At 40.6% G+C, this 18,835-nt stretch overlaps 1 protein-coding gene across 1 annotated transcript in view; it reads right to left on the bottom strand.

Moving 5' to 3' along the window:
- Positions 1-1,507: 1,507 nt before the first annotated feature.
- LOC139758413 (RYamide receptor-like) overlaps positions 1,508-18,835 on the bottom strand; it is a 256,445-nt gene continuing 239,117 nt past the window's right edge. The window contains 4 exon segments of the mRNA XM_071679795.1: positions 1,508-1,950; positions 10,248-10,305; positions 10,308-10,533; positions 13,505-13,573. Of these exon segments, the coding sequence (XP_071535896.1) occupies positions 1,605-1,950; positions 10,248-10,305; positions 10,308-10,533; positions 13,505-13,573 (699 nt within the window). The 3' untranslated portion in view covers positions 1,508-1,604.

The following is an 18,835-nucleotide window of genomic DNA, read 5'->3' as shown; positions in this document are numbered from 1 at the left end:
TTACAAGATCGCTCCGCCTTACAGCACATAGTGTACTCAGGCACACGATATCGTACACGTCTGTCCTCTTTTCGCACTTTTTTCTCTTTTTTTTCAACTCAGGCCCACGCCAGCATTCCATATTACACCGTCGGAATTATTACTATACCTTCAAACCATAACAATCATGACCTTGATTTAGACTGAACAGGTCTCTCCTTCCATACACTTCCCAGTGCACCCAAGACCTAAGCTCCTCACCCACACTACGACTCTCCTTCGCCTCCATGGTTCCATCCGCCACCAGATCCACTCCCATGTACCTCAAACACTCCTCTTCCTACAGGTCTTATCCTCTCAAACTCACCTTAGAGCGTTCACTATCATTCCAATTGCTACACCTCACGTGCCTACACTCTTGTCTATATCAACCCTCACCTTCCTCCCTAGGCTGACACTAGAGCCGTGTCATCTGCAAACAGCAGCTAACTCACCTCCCGGTCCCGGTCAACTCGAACATAACCATATCTCACCCCTTTCTCCACGACCTATCGCATTCACTTCCCACCCAACCATAAACCGATCAAACAGCCATAGAGACATCACACATGCCCTTGCCGCAGAGCCACCTAGACATGTACATACACATATGATATCACCGTTGAATGATAATGGTAATAGAGAGATATCACCTCCAGCTACGCTGCATCAACATCAATAGATGGAACACAGTACTGTCTCGTTGAGGACTTTCTCTCATGTGATGTAACTTCAGGAGCCGCGTGGAATGTGTCTGAGTTATATGATTAATGGATTACTCATTTATATCGTTGGTTATACGAATATGACATCGGTTCGTAAACCATCTATCTCTGTTTTCTTTTATATGTATCACGTGTTCTTCAAACACCAAAATCTCTCTCTCTCTCTCAAAAAAAAGAGTAATATTCAAAAGTCATTGTTTTTATAGTGTGATACTCAAATAACATCAGGTACATATAGAAGTGGGCAGACACATACACATGCAAGTACATATAACAGAGAGTGAAGGACTGATATTGTCTCATCCAAAGTTTTCACTGTTGTCAAAAACCTTCAAATATCTGAATACAAACCTCCATGTAAGGTTGGCAGAAGGACAGTCGTCCATCAGCTGTTATTCATGAGGGAGTAAGATAAGCCAAGAATGATCGAGATCTGGAGGTATTCACTTTTCCTTTTGTATTGGACATTGAGGATCACTGTTGAGGAACTAGTGAAAACTCTCCATAGGTATAATGATAATAATACACGTGTAATATTCAAGGTATAAAAATGTAAATGATATGAAATTATACATATATATATATATATATATATATATATATATATATATATATATATATATATATATATATATATATATATATATATATATATATATATATATATATATATATACATATATATATATATATATATATATATATATATATATATATATATATATATATATATATATATATATATATATATATATATATTACAGAATGCAAAATCATGCATGACCAGTAACATGGCCTTCAACAATATGATCACCTCATATATGAAGCAACAAATGCACACATCATCAGACAATGGTCTAACTACACTCTCGACTCCTCAGCCACCTCCAGATACTCAGGCTGCTTCCCAAGTGGCACTTGTAAGTACGTTATACGCCCGCGGCTCCGAGAATCTCGATTCGTATCGAGCATGAACTCATCCTTGACGGCAGCACAGGGAGAGGGTAAGAGACCCTCTCCGTTTTCATGTATGTGGCTTTCGGAGAGGCATTTCCTAGTTAGGTTATGCCTGAGGCCGTTGATGGTCGGGTCCTGCAGGGGGCAGGTGTGGAACGCCTTCAGGGGGATCTCAGTGGCGTTCTGGAGCTGGATGAAGCCAGTGGTGGAGCAAGAAGAGTCTCGTCTTCTCCGAGCCTCGTCGCTGAATCTAGAAATGTACAGAAGACAGTTATCGTCTGAAGGGGGGATCCTCCACAGTGACCATGTAATGATAACCAGTTTTGCATCCTTCCTCACCTCTTCCAGGTTAACATCACAAAGCCTTTCACCACGACAGTTATGTCTGGAGGTGTATAAATTCTTTGCAGTGTTATGTGAGACGAACTCATTATTTTCTAGCTGTCTATATAACTGTAGAGATAATATATATATATATATATATATATATATATATATATATATATATATATATATATATATATATATATATATATATATATATATATATATTTTTTTTTTTTTTTGCTGTCTCCCGCGTTTGCGAGGTAGTGCAAGGAAACAGACGAAAGAAATGGCCCAACCCACCCCCATACACATGTATATACATACGTCCACACATGCAAATATACATACCTACACAGCTTTCCATGGTTTACCCCAGACGCTTCACATGCCCTGATTCAATCCATTTGACAGCACGTCAACCCCGGTATACCACATCGATCCAATTCACTCTATTCCTTGCCCTCCTTTCACCCTCCTGCATGTTCAGGCCCCGATCACACAAAATCTTTTTCACTCCATCTTTCCACCTCCAATTTGGTCTCCCACTTCTCCTCGTTCCCTCCATCTCCGACCCATATATCCTCTTGGTCAATCTTTCCTCACTCATTCTCTCCACGTGCCCAAACCATTTCAAAACACCCTCTTCTGCTCTCTCAACCACGCTCTTTTTATTTCCACACATCTCTCTTACCCTTACGTTACTTACTCGATCAAACCACCTCACACCACACATTGTTCTCAAACATCTCATTTCCAGCACATCCATCCTCCTGCGCACAACTCTATCCATAGCCCACGCCTCGCAACCATACAACATTGTTGGAACCACTATTCCTTCAAACATACCCATTTTTGCTTTCCGAGATAATGTTCTCGACTTCCACACATTCTTCAAGGCTCCCAGAATTTTCGCCCCCTCCCCCACCCTATGATCCACTTCCGCTTCCATGGTTCCATCCGCTGCCAGATCCACTCCCAGATATCTAAAACACTTTGCTTCCTAAAGTTTTTCTCCATTCAAACTTACCTCCCAATTGACTTGACCCTCAACCCTACTGTACCTAATAAACTTGCTCTTATTCACATTTACTCTTAACTTTCTTCTTTCACACACTTTACCATACTCAGTCACCAGCTTCTGCAGTTTCTCACATGAATCAGCCACCAGCGCTGTATCATCAGCGAACAACAACTGACTCACTTCCCAAGCTCTCTCATCCCCAGCAGACTTCATACTTGCCCCTCTTTCCAAAACTCTTGCATTCACCTCCCTAACAACCCCATCCATAAACAAATTAAACAACCGTAGAGACATCACACACCCCTGCCGCAAACCTACATTCACTGAGAACCAATCACTTTCCTCTCTTCCTACACTTACACATGCCTTACATCCTCGATAAAAACTTTTCACTGCTTCTAACAACTTGCCTCCCACACCATATATTCTTAATACCTTCCACAGAGCATCTCTATCAACTCTATCATATGCCTTCTCCAGATCCATAAATGCTACATACAAATCCATTTGCTTTTCTAAGTATTTCTCACATACATTCTTCAAAGCAAACACCTGATCCACACATCCTCTACCACTTCTGAAACCACACTGCTCTTCCCCAATCTGATGCTCTGTACATGCCTTCACCCTCTCAATCAATACCCTCCCATATATATATATATAAGCACCCAAGTGATATGATAATCCTGGTGAGTTATTATGTAAGTGGTGATATCTAGATAATTTCCTCATCAGGCAATAATTGCTCTTTGTTAATGTGTCAATATAATGAATTATCAGTCGATGCATCATACATGTAGATATTCATTTTATGGAAGTCAAGCTTCCAAGGCAAAAGAATGGCAAAGGGAATGAACCAGTGTGTTTGATAAAATACAATGATTTGATCAACAACTTAACCTTATTTGATGTATGTTACAATACAAGAAATTGTCAATTAGTCTTTTGTCTTTGTAGTCTTAAGCTGAATATCTATATATAGTTTTGGTTACGCATTTTCCCATATATTTCGAAGGGTTTGATAAAGGATTGGTGGTAGGAACTGTGAGGAAATTCAGCCACAGGATAACGAGGAAGAAAGTAGTTCCCACTTATGCCAAGGTGATTCCCCTGTATTTACGAACATTTTATTTATAAACTATATTATATTTTCCGATTCTGTAAATCAGGTTTTGTTTATGGCCAGCATGACAGCATTTGTAATGGCAGTCACTGAGATATAAGAGCGTAACACATAAGGAAGGCGGAGGAATACGTCTTGTTTGGGTCCCTCAGCCATTTTGCTCTCCCCAGCAAAGAGAAGGTTTAAAGTGATTGATCGATTATCATTGATTCAGCAACACTTTGTAACTCCTGACGAGGTAAGAATATTGTATAAAGTTAGGGTGGTAGGTTCTAACTTTTACTGGTAGGTAAAGTGTCTTATATAAAGTAAATAGAGGTAATTGATGAGCATCTTGCCAGACGCAGCTGTGAACACACACTTGTACGTGATGAAGGTGTATTAGAAATAAGATTGCTTTCTTGATTTCTCATTTATACCAAATTTTTTTTTTATGTATTTATTCACGAGTTTGCAATTATTGGTGATTATTGTTAAAGGGTTCTAGTCCCAGGTTTAAGTCTGGTATCATTAAATCTCTCAGGATGATATCAGTTAATGAACATTGACTTCCAGAGAATGAATTGTTCCACAGGTAATTACACACACACGCTCTCACCTTTCTCTCTCCATGATTTAGAGGAAAGCAATGAAAGAAAAGAATGAACCGCCACTCTCGTACTCAACTGATCCAAATAATGACCCATACAGTCAACATGTCAACGTTCAGTGTGGATGAATCACACAATATATCCACAAAAAAATTTTTTTTTTTTCATTGTTTTCCTTTCATTTGAATAACGTTAATTTAAATTGATACACAGGAAGGTAATAATCACTATTGCAAGCTAATGACCACATTGCTTCATGGGAAAACCAATACAGAACAACATACGGGTGTATCAAAATTTTATCAGGGACCAGATACAGTCCAACAGACGGGGGTTGGAGGGTTCTAAAACGCTCCCCTCCCACCCTCTTTTCCTCCCTCGCAGTACAGTACAAACGAAGTATTATTACACACACACACACACACACACACACACACACACACACACACACACACACACACACACATCACCATGATAAAGCTTTCATGAGAAAGTTTTCTATCCAAAGCAATGAACTTTAGTGACGTCTTCATTCACGTATTCCCAGGAAAGAGATGCAGTCCGTCTCCGAGGAGAATTTGATTAGGCAGACTGTTGTTTGCTGGACTGGGCACAGAAATGTCGCAATGAACCGTGTACCATACAGTCTTGATGTTATATATATTATTGGAAAGGATCACAATTTTGCGCGCGACCAAGTGTATTCCCATGAGTCCACGGGGAAAATGAAACAGAAGTTCCTAAGTGCACTTTCGTGTAATAATCACATCATCAGGAGAGAGACAAGAAAGAAATATCAAAGTCAGTTGATATACAACGAAGAGACGTAGCTAGGACACCATTTGGTAAACATGTTTACCAAATGGCGTCCTACCTACGTCTCTTCGTTGTATATCAACTGACTTATTTCTCTAGTGTCTCCCCTAATGATGTGATTATTACACGAAAGTGCACTTGAGAACTTATCGTGTTTCATTTTCCCCGTGGACTCATAGGAATATATATATATATATATATATTTTATATTATTTTATTATACTTTGTCGCTGTCTCCCGCGTTTGCGAGGTAGCGCAAGGAAACAGACGAAAGAAATGGCCCAACCCACCCCCATACACATGTATATACATACGTCCACACACGCAAATATACATACCTACACAGCTTTCCATGGTTTACCCCAGACGCTTCACATGCCTTGATTCAATCCACTGACAGCACGTCAACCCCGGTATACCACATCGCTCCAATTCACTCTATTCCTTGCCCTCCTTTCACCCTCCTGCATGTTCAGGCCCCGATCACACAAAATCTTTTTCACTCCATCTTTCCACCTCCAATTTGGTCTCCCTCTTCTCCTCGTTCCCTCCACCTCCGACACATATATCCTCTTGGTCAATCTTTCCTCACTCATTCTCTCCATGTGCCCAAACCACTTCAAAACACCCTCTTCTGCTCTCTCAACCACGCTCTTTTTATTTCCACACATCTCTCTTACCCTTACGTTACTCACTCGATCAAACCACCTCACACCACACATTGTCCTCAAACATCTCATTTCCAGCACATCCATCCTCCTGCGCACAACTCTGTCCATAGCCCACGCCTCGCAACCATACAACATTGTTGGAACCACTATTCCTTCAAACATACCCATTTTTGCTTTCCGAGATAATGTTCTCGACTTCCACACATTCTTCAAGGCCCCCAGAATTTTCGCCCCCTCCCCCACCCTATGATCCACTTCCGCTTCCATGGTTCCATCCGCTGCCAGATCCACTCCCAGATATCTAAAACACTTCACTTCCTCCAGTTTTTCTCCATTCAAACTCACCTCCCAATTGACTTGACCCTCAACCCTACTGTACCTAATAACCTTGCTCTTATTCACATTTACTCTTAACTTTCTTCTTCCACACACTTTACCAAACTCAGTCACCAGCTTCTTCAGTTTCTCACATGAATCAGCCACCAGCGCTGTATCATCAGCGAACAACAACTGACTCACTTCCCAAGCTCTCTCATCCCCAACAGACTTCATACTTGCCCCTCTTTCCAAAACTCTTGCATTTACCTCCCTAACAACCCCATCCATAAACAAATTAAACAACCATGGAGACATCACACACCCCTGCCGCAAACCAACATTCACTGAGAACCAATCACTTTCCTCTCTTCCTACACGTACACATGCCTTACATCCTCGATAAAAACTTTTCACTGCTTCTAACAACTTTCCTCCCACACCATATATTCTTAATACCTTCCACAGAGCATCTCTATCAACTCTATCATATGCCTTCTCCAGATCCATAAATGCTACATACAAATCCATTTGCTTTTCTAAGTATTTCTCACATACATTCTTCAAAGCAAACACCTGATCCACACATCCTCTACCACTTCTGAAACCACACTGCTCTTCCCCGATCTGATGCTCTGTACATGCCTTCACCCTCTCAATCAATATATATATATATATATATATATATATATATATATATATATATATATATATATATATATATATATATATATTATTCATTTTATTATACTTTGTCACTGTCTCCCGTGTTAGCGAGGTAGCCGAGGGAGACAGACGAAAGAATGGCCCAACCCGCCCAAATACACATGTATATAAATACACGTCCACACACGCACATATACATACCTCTACATTTCAACTTATACATATATATGCATACACAGGCATATACATATATACACATGTACATAAATCATACTTGCTGCCTTCATCCATTCTCATCGCCACCCCATCACATGTGAAATAACCCCCTCCCCCCCGCATGTCCGCGAGGTAGCGCTAGGAAAAGACAACAAAGGCCACATTCGTTCACAGTCTCTAGCTGTCATGTGTAATGCACCGAAACCACAGCTCCCTTTCCACATCCAGGCCCCACAAAACTTTCCATGGTTTACCCCAGACGCTTCACATGCCCTGGTTCAATCCATTGACAGCACGTTAATCCCGGTATACCACACCGTTCCAGTTCACTCTATTCATTGCACGCCTTTCACCCTCCCCTATGTTCCGGGACCGATCGCTCAAAATCTTTTTCACTCTATCCTTCCACCTCCAATTTGGTTTCCCACTTCTCGTTTCCTCCACTTCTGACACACACACACATATGTGTGTGTGTGTGTGTGTGTGTGTGTGTGTGTGTGTGTGTATATATATATATATATATATATATATATATATATATATATATATATATATATATATATATATATATATATATGTATATATATATATATATATATATATATATATATATATATATATATATATATATATATATACATATATACACACACACACACGAGAGAGGTGGAAGGATGGAATGAAAAAGATATTGAGCGATCGGGGCCTGAACATACAGGAGGGTGAAAGGTGTGCAAGGAATAGAGTGAATTTGCAATGATGCAGTATGCCGGGGTCGACGTGCTGTCAATGGACTGAACCAGGGCATGTGAAGCGTCTTGGGTAAACCATGGAAAAGTCTGTGAGGCCTTAATGTGGATAGGGAGCTGTGGTTTCGGTGCATTACAGCTAGAGACTGAGTGTGAATGAATGTCGCCTTATTCTGTCTGTTTTTCGGGCGCTAACTCGCTGAAGAATGTGTGGAAGTCGAGAACATTATCTCGGAAAGCAAAAATGGGTATGCTTGAAGGAATAGTGGTTCCAACAATGTTGTATGGTTGCGAGGCGTGGGCTATGGATAGAGTTGTGCGCAGGAGGATGGATGTGCTGGAAATGAGATGTTTGAGGACAATGTGTGGTGTGAGGTGGTTTGATCGAGTAAGTAACGTAAGGGTAAGAGAGATGTGTGGAAATAAAAAGAGCGTGGTTGAGAGAGCAGAAGAGGGTGTTTTGAAATGGTTTGGGCACATGGAGAGAATGAGTGAGGAAAGACTGACGAAGAGGATATATGTGTCGGAGGTGGAGGGAACGAGGAGAAGAGGGAGACCAAATTGAAGGTGGAAAGATGGAGTGAAAAAGATTTTGTGTGATCGGGGCCTGAACATGCAGGAGGGTGAAAGGAGGGCAAGGAATAGAGTGAATTGGAGCGATGTGGTATACCGGGGTTGATGTGCTGTCAGTGGATTGAATCAGGGCATGTGAAGCGTCTGGGGTAAACCATGGAAAGCTGTGTAGGAATGTATATTTGCGTGTGTGGACGTATGTATATACATGTGTATGGGGGTGGGTTGGGCCATTTCTTTCGTCTGTTTCCTTGCGATACCTCGCAAACGCGGGAGACAGCGACAAAAAAAAAAAAAAATATGTATATATATATATATTTATAAAAGAATGTACATACATGTGTGTGTGTGTGTGTGTGTGTGTGTTTAGTATCTCGAACGCTTTATATTTTTTCTTTTTTGTGTGTTCTAAAAACAATATTTATATGTATTGCTCTAAAATGAAAATATTACCTGGTAATCAACAATTCCCTCGACATGAGAAATGCGACTCCGGATAAAATGAAGATTAGAAAAAATAATTATGATTTTGTGGACATAACGTGCGGTTCACAGAAGCCACGATATTAGAATATTTAACAGAATATTCGACCCTGACTTTCTCATTTCCACTTGCGGGGGGTAAATCACCGTAAGATATCTCTGATATTCATCTGAGGAGGATCTCTACAACTGCAGCTTATCCTAAATCCTGAGAATTAACGTTTTCCCAAATTAATTTCTCCTCCAGAATGATATCCGTGTCTTATCTCGCTTTTTGTGAGGGTGTGTGTGTGTGTGTGTGTGTGTGTGTGAGTGTGTGTGTGGGGTGGGGGGGGGAGAAACATGATCTGAATAGCTCTTTTAAGATATTCCTGAACTGGTTTGGTTTCGTCATCGTCAGATGATGGTCGGATCTTGATCTCACAGTTGCAACCATTGCCAGAGAGAGAGAGAGAGAGAGAGAGAGAGAGAGAGAGAGAGAGAGAGAGAGAGAGAGAGAGAGAATATGTGAATGAGAGAGAGAATGAGAGAGAGAGAGAGAGAGAGAGAGAGAGAGAGAGAGAGAGAGAGAGAGAGAGAGAGAGAGAGGCATGAAACTCGAACCTGTGATATTTCTTTGTTCTTTAATCATGACTTTATGTTACATTCTTAAAGAGGTAATTTTTCACTGTCATTTATGCGTATTTCATGAGACTTTTATTATGATGGACGAAGCAATCTAGATTAAAAAAAAAGACAATAATCATATTTTCCCTCGATATGAATCCACAATAATGATGATCTTATAAACGTGATTTTCATAAAAAAAAATATTATAACCGTATGATCGAGTGATGATCTGTTATATTCGAAATGTAATCCATGCTACAGTTGTGATCAATTATATCAATCATGTACAGTTCAAACACTTATCCAGTGGTGGTGAGAAACAGCCTCAGTGACCAGGAGTAGAGGAACTTCGCAGTGAACAAGGAAGGAGGCACGACAGAGAGACTACCTGTGGTTCCTGGACGTGCGCGAACTGCCGAAGGCGGTGCTGTAGGTCTGCGCTCGGTGAGACCTGAGGACCGACGGAGCTTGAGGAGGTAGTGGGAGATGCGCTTACGACAGCAGGGGAAGAGGCGATACAGGACATTCAGGTAACCCTCGCGGAACTTGGTGTTCATCCAGCACAAGATGAGCGGACTGTAGCATGTGTGGGACATGGCCAGCCAGTGGAAGACAAACCACAGGTGGTGGAAGTGAGGCCAATACTGCACGTTCTCCACGAAGTCCAGCACCACCTGAGACAATATGTGAGTATATATATATATATATATATATATATATATATATATATATATATATATATATATATATATATATATATATATATATATATATGAAAGGATCACAATTTTGCGCCTGATCAGGATATTCCTATGAGACCACGGAGAATATGAAACACGATAGGTTCCCAAGTGCACTTTCGTGCAATAATCACATCATCAGGGGAGACACAAAAGAGAAATATAAGTCAGTTGATATACAACGAAGTGACGTAGCTAGGACGCCATCTGGTAAACATGTGATTGTCTGTTGTCTGTCTTGGTCAATAGCATGTTTACCGAATGCGTCCTAGCTATGTCTCTTCGTTGTATATCAACTGACTGTTATATTTCTCTCTTGTGTCTCCCCTGATGATGTGATTATTACACGAAAGTGCACTTGGGAACTTACCGTGTTTCATTTTTCCCCGTGGACTCATAGGAATATATATATATATATATATATATATATATATATATATATATATATATATATATATATATATATATATATATATATATATTTATTTTTCATTTATTATACTTTGTCGCTGTCTCCCGCGTTTGCGAGGTAGCGCAAGGAAACAGACGAAAGAAATGGCCCAACCCACCCCCCCCCATACACATGTATATACATACGTCCACACACGCAAATATACATACCTACACAGCTTTCCATGGTTTACCCCAGACGCTTCACATGCCCTGCTTCAATCCACTGACAGCACGTCAGCCCTGGTATACCACATCGCTCCAATTCACTCTATTCCTTGCCCTCCTTTCACCCTCCTGCATGTTCAGGCCCCGATCACACAAAATCTTTTTCACTCCATCCTTCCACCTCCAATTTGGTCTCCCTCTTCTCCTCGTTCCCTCCACCTCCGACACATATATCCTCTTCGTCAATCTTTCCTCACTCATTCTCTCCATGTGCCCAAACCACTTCAAAACACCCTCTTCTGCTCTCTCAACCACGCTCTTTTTATTTCCACACATCTCTCTTACCCTTACGTTACTCACTCGATCAAACCACCTCACACCACACATTGTCCTCAAACATCTCATTTCCAGCACATCCATCCTCCTGCGCACAACTCTATCCATAGCCCACGCCTCGCAACCATACAACATTGTTGGAACCACTATTCCTTCAAACATACCCATTTTTGCTTTCCGAGATAATGTTCTCGACTTCCACACATTCTTCAAGGCCCCCAGAATTTTCGCCCCCTCCCCCTACCCTATGATCCACTTCCGCTTCCATGGTTCCATCCGCTGCCAGATCCACTCCCAGATATCTAAAACACTTCACTTCCTCCAGTTTTTCTCCATTCAAACTCACCTCCCAATTGACTTGACCCTCAACCCTGCTGTACCTAATAACCTTGCTCTTATTCACATTTACTCTTGACTTTCTTCTTCCACACACTTTACCAAACTCAGTCACCATCTTCTGCAGTTTCACACATGAATCAGCCACCAGCGCTGTATCATCAGCGAACAACAACTGACTCACTTCCCAAGCTCTCTCATCCCCAACAGACTTCATACTTGCCCCTCTTTCCAAAACTCTTGCATTCACCTCCCTAACAACCCCATCCATAAACAAATTAAACAACCATGGAGACATCACACACCACTGCCGCAAACCTACATTCACTGAGAACCAATCACTTTCCTCTCTTCCTACACGTACACATGCCTTACATCCTCGATAAAAACTTTTCACTGCTTCTAACAACTTTCCTCCCACACCATATATTCTTAATACCTTCCACAGAGCATCTCTATCAACTCTATCATATGCCTTCTCCAGATCCATAAATGCTACATACAAATCCATTTGCTTTTCTAAGTATTTCTCACATACATTCTTCAAAGCAAACACCTGATCCACACATCCTCTACCACTTCTGAAACCACACTGCTGTTCCCCAATCTGATGCTCTGTACATGCCTTCACCCTCTCAATCAATACCCTCCCATATAATTTACCAGGAATACTCAACAAACTTATACCTCTGTAATTTGAGCACTCACTCTTATCCCCTTTGCCTTTGTACAATGGCACTATGCACGCATTCCGCCAATCCTCAGGCACCTCACCATACATTAAATAACCTTACCAACCAGTCAACAATACAGTCACCCCCTTTTTTAATAAATTCCACTGCAATACCATCCAAACCTGCTGCCTTGCCGGCTTTCATCTTCCGCAAAGCTTTCACTACCTCTTCTCTGTTTACCAAATCATTTTCCCTAACCCTCTCACTTTGCACACCACCTCGACCAAAACACCCTATATCTGCCACTCTATCATCAAACACATTCAACAAACCTTCAAAATACTCACTCCATCTCCTTCTCACATCACCACTACTTGTTATCACCTCCCCACTTGCGCCCTTCACCGAAGTTCCCATTTGCTCCCTTGTCTTACGCACTTTATTTACCTCCTTCCAGAACATCTTTTTATTTCTCCCTAATATATATATATATATATATATATATATATATATATATAGTGCACATAAACGCGCACTTCCATACAACATACATACCTCCGACAGCCAGGATCGAACCCGGGACCCCAGCATAGCAGGCGGGAGCATTACGGCTAGGCTATGATCACTCCTTACTCATATCCCTTTTAGGGGTGATCATAGCCTAACAGTAGTGCTCCCGCCTGCTAAGCAAGGGTCCCGGGTTCGATCCTGGCTGTTGGAGGTTTGTATGATATATATGTACACACACACACAAGATAAAGCACTGAATGGCAACACAGGGTGGTATAATTCGCTCAAGTCGATATATCCAACTCTAAAAACCAATCCACCAAACGTATACATTAATCTAGACTGACATCAAAGTACTCAAGTGGATGAGACTGGTGGTGTCGCCAGGCAGGTTAAGGTGTGGGTGGATGACACCCGTGTGAGGTACTGACCAGGAGCAGGTTGAAGGGCAGCCAGCAGAGCGAGTATACCAACACAACCGTCAGGGTCATCCGGATCATCTGTACGAGAGAGAGGAAGAAATTCCATGTAAACAGTGTACTTGAAATCTTTTTCTAAACATTTGCGTGTGATATATATGATTATTTATCTATTTATTTTGCTTTGTCGGTCTCCCGCGTTTGCATGTTTACCAAATGGCGTCGTAGCTTCGTCTCTTCGTTGTATATCAACTGACTTATATATTTCTCTCTTGCGTCTCCCCTGATGATGTGATTATTACACGAAAGTGCACTTGGGAACTTATCGTGTTTCATTTTCCCCGTGGACTCATAGGAATATATATATATATATATATATATATATATATATATATATATATATATATATATATATATATATATATATATATATATATATATATATATATCCTTATCAAGTGGACGTGGTGTCATGGGAAGTCATTGAGTTTAAACAAGTTCCTCCAGAAACACTCAAACACAAAATTCAGACAAACCAATTTGTATTGCCCAGGAGACAATACAGTCGGTACAGGACTGTAGCGTCTTGTAAGAAGATCTGATGAAAGTTCAAAAATCGAAACTTTGAAGTACAGAACTACAAGACATAGGACGGAGAAGATATACAAGGTAAAGAATGAAAGTACTTACTTGTACAAGGAAAAGAAAGAAAGTACTTACTTGTACAAGAAAAAGAAAGTACTTATAAAAGGAAAAGAAAGTACTTATACAAGAAAAAGAAAGTACTTACTTATACAAGAAAAAGAAAGTACTTATACAAGAAAAAGAAAATACTTATACAAGAAAAAGAAAGTACTTACACAAGGAAAAGAAAGAAAGTACTTACTTATACAAGGAAAAGAAAGAATACTTTATTCACCTAACTTGCTTACTTACGAGTACTTACCACGAGATCACGTGCTGCCCCAGAAGGGCCTTAGGGTTGTCTCCTTGCACTTACCGTAGAGCGATCTACAGAGCTACAGAGGAGAGAGCAGAGTGAGTATCATGTTGTCCAGTGTTATATGTGAGGTGGTCGACGACGATGTATGCTTCGTGGAGTGAAAAGCCAGCAGCCCACGTGTTGGGAAAGCAGAGAGGAAAGACTGAAGGTGTGAAACTTGACAGCCACTGAAGTATGTGGTTCTTGGAGTTATTATTTAACTGTCTTGATAAGCACGAGGGTCGTACAGCTGTCATATATAATCTCCATTCGTCACTTAGAAATTTATATATATATTGTAAGCGCTCCCCAATGTATATTAAACATGTGATGTCTGCTCCCCAGTGTATATTACGCGTATGATATCTGCTCCCCAGTGTATAATACACATACAATATCTGCTCCCCAGTGTATATTACACATATGATATCTGCTCCCCAGTGTATATTACACGTATAATATCTGCTCCCCCAGTGTATATTACACATACAATATCTACTCCCCTAATGTATATTACACATGTAATATCTTCTCCCCCCTTGTATATTACCCATATGATATCTACTCCCTGGTGTATATCAAACATATGTTATATGTTCCCCAGGGTATATAATACATATATCAACATCTATCCCCAGTGTATATCACATATGTAACGTCTTCTCCCCCAGTAAAAGCTTACTGTATACCTAACCTAACCTCCCCCCAGCAGGTAATGATACGTACTCTCATATTCAAAGGTCAGTTTTGTTTGTGTTTATATGACAGGGAACTTTGTAGAAGTAAGTTCAAAATCGCCTACATTACGCACCGTCTCTGGGATCATGCGGCCCCAAGCTAAGCAACAGGTCAGTCAGTAACAAGGCAATTCACCAGTCGTATCACCCAATCCGCATGCTTACACAAACGAACATTAACAATGGCTGTTTGTGTCTTATGTTCGTATTAAGAGCTTGTCTACGTTCGTATGAGAACGACGCGTCTGTAATGAACCTTGAACGACGCGTCTGTAATAAACCTTGTGTTGATATTGGTAGCAAATGTGTCTGATGCCGTATCATTTGAACGAGTCGAGTGTCGAACGAGAGCTGTGGTGGTGTGGACCGTGCGATCGGCGCACCAGTAAGGTGTGGATGGCCATTGTGGTAGGAGGATGTAGGCTGTATGCCACACAGTCTTCCCACCTCCTCCTCCTCCTATACATGTGTGCTACTCACACCTCACAGTGTCTTCTGTAGTGGTGATTGGTGGATTCAGTGTTTTGCCTTGACTGCTTGCGGTGTATATAGATATGCAAATTAGTGCAACGGAAGAATATATATATATAAGAACATAGTGCATAGAAACGCGTACGTTCATAGAACATACAAACCTCCAACAGCCAGGATCGAACCCGGGACCCTTGTGCAAGAGGCGGGAATGCTAACCGCTAGGCTATAAGCCTATGAGTGGCCCATAGCCTAGCGGTTAGCATTCCCCGCCTCTTGCACAGGGGTCCCGGGTTCGATCCTGGCTGTTGGAGGTTTGTATGTTCTATGATATACATGTATATATATACACCGCGAATATAGTGGACAGAGGTTCAAACATTAACCATTCAAAGATGTTTTTAACTGATTTTGAAACTTAGAAACTTATCCTATTGGCTCAAGGATCTAGGAGAGAAAAGCCAGTGTTCGTAGTAAATGTTGACCGACCGTTGCGCATCGCCAACGGCAACAGACAACAGGAGAACAGTGATATGAAGGTTAGTGTATGTCACCGACTGTTTACGTGGTTAACAGAGACGCTCTGAGCTGTCTCGCATGCTAACTGTAGCAACATTTATGAAAGGTTGAATATGTTCATGATTATCAGGGCGTCTCTTGCATGATTATGGATATGTTTACGTAGAGGTTACGTGTCTTGTGTTAGGATAAATGATGGTGAATATATTCATATATGGTTTACGGTTTTTTTTTTCTGATAATGATAACGAATATTTCACGTGAATTATTTTTCTTGTATGATGAAGGATAACAAATAACTTTACGTCCAGTTTACGTTTCTTGCATTTACATGTAGTTTATGTTTCGTGTATGATAAATGATAAATGTGTTTATATATAGTTTACGTGTCTTGCATTTACATGTAGTTTATGTCTCGTGTATGATAAATGATAAATGTTTTTATATGACGTTTCTTACATGATAAGTGATAGATATAAATTCATATATTCATCGTATATTGTAGCTTTATGAGTGGCTGGTGTCCATACCGTAAACAAATTATCATACTCTAAATTTTTATAGTGTCTGAAGGGAAGGCGTTCTTGTCACCAATTATCAACCCCTAATTATGTAAGTCATAGTAATTATTGATAAACATATACACGGAGATCAGGATAGAACACTGTTTATCAGGACGTGTTATTACATGGGTGTCCATATCAGAGAAAGAAGTATACGAGTGATTACGCTCATCTGGCAAACAGTTGAACTTCGCTGTGCTTCATATATTGAATGAACCGGTGTTGCTTGTCTATGGGCGTTGTCATTTTGTTTTGTTCAGTTATATTGGATTACTGTGAACAGGAGAAGCGTCCATTGTCATAGTTGAACGGTGTAGGGTTCATAATTCAGGGGACTGTATATATGCCCAAACGGAGTGAAACAAAGGAAAACGTAATTTGTTCAGTGCAATTCGACAAGCGCATTCATTACCCAGCCCAATCAACCACGAATCAAAACTACACATTTCCATTGACGTTACTGAATACAAACTTGTATCCTTGATCATATTTTTGTCCTCGTCTTCTTTAGCAATGAAGCATTTCTTCGCAAAGAAGAAGGAAGGAGACTTTTCACGTGAAGAGAATCTTAACCGACCCTTAACTTTCCAAACCCACTTGTCTCGGGTCATGAAACAGTTAAAGTTTCGTAACTCAGTTTGAACTTACAAAGGAATGTTATGCTGTAATGAGACGAAGATCTGAGAAGGAGAAGTCTGGTGAAAACTGGTGATTAGTGAGAACATAATGTTCAGAGTTACTTTGGTTAAAGAAAATTTATGTGATATCCAAATATATATATATATATATATATATATATATATATATATATATATATATATATATATATATATATATATATATATATATATATATATATATATGTTTATAGGGTGTTTTGGTCGGGGTGGTGTGCCGAGTGAGAGGGTCAGAAAAAGAGGAGAAGGACAGGTAGAGGTAGTGAACAGAGGACAGGTAGAGGTAGTGAACAGAGGAGAGGTAGTGAAAGCTTTGCGTAAGATGAAAGTAGGCAGGGCGGTGGGTTTGGATGGTATTGCAGTGGAATTTATAAAAAAGAAAGGGGGTTACTGTGTTGTTGATTGGTTGGCAAGGATATTTAGTGTATGTATGGATCATAGTGAAGTGCCTGAGGAATGGCGGAATGCATGCATTGTGCCATTGTACTAAAGCAAAGGGGATAAAGGTGAGTGTTCAAATCACAGAGGCATAGGTTTGTTGAGTATTCCTGGGAAAGTAAATGGGAGGGTAAAGGCATGTACAGAGCATCAGATTGGGGAAGAGCAGTGTGGTTTCAGAAGTGGTAGAGGATGTGGATCAGGTGTTTGCTGTGAAGAATGTTTGAGAGAAATACTTAGAAAAACAGATGGATTTGTATGTGGCATTTATGGGTCTGGAGAAGGCATGTGATAGGGTTGATAGAGATGCTTTGTGGATGGTTTTGAGAGTATATAGTTTGGGAGGCAAGTTGCTAGTAGTGAAAAGTTTTTACTAAGGATGTAAGGCATGTGTACAAGTAGGAAGAGAGAAAAATGATTGGTTCCCAGTGAATGTCGGTTTGCAGCAGGGGTGTGTGATGTCTTCATGGTTGTTTAATTTGTTTATGGATGGGGTGCTTAAGGAGGTAAATGCAAGAGTTTTTGAGAGAGGTGCAAGTATGCAGTCTATTCTGGATGAGAAGACTTGGGAGGGTAGTCAGCTGTTCGCTGATGATACAGCGCTGGTGGGTGATTCGGGTGAGAAACTGCAGAAGTTAGTGACTGAGTTTGGTAAAATGTGTGAAAGAAGAAAGTTGAGAGTAAACTTGAATAAGAGCAAGGTTATTAGGTTCAGTAGAGGTGAGGGACAAGTTAATTGGGAGGTAAGTTTCAATGGAGAAAAACTGGAGGAAGTGAAGTGTTTCAGGTATCTGGGAGTGGACTTAGCAGCGGATGGAACCATGGAAGCGGAAGTGAGTCACAAAGTGGGGGAGGGAGAGAAGGTTCTGGGAGCGTTGAAGAATGTGTGGAAGGCGAGAACGTTATCTCGGAGAGGAAAAATGGGCATGTTTGAAGGAATAATGGTTCCAACAATG

The sequence above is a fragment of the Panulirus ornatus genome, chromosome 30 (genome assembly GCF_036320965.1).
Source record: "Panulirus ornatus isolate Po-2019 chromosome 30, ASM3632096v1, whole genome shotgun sequence".
Classification (NCBI taxonomy): Eukaryota; Metazoa; Arthropoda; class Malacostraca; order Decapoda; family Palinuridae; genus Panulirus; species Panulirus ornatus.
Note: the sequence above shows the minus strand (reverse complement) of the source record. Positions and strands in the feature narration are given on the sequence as shown.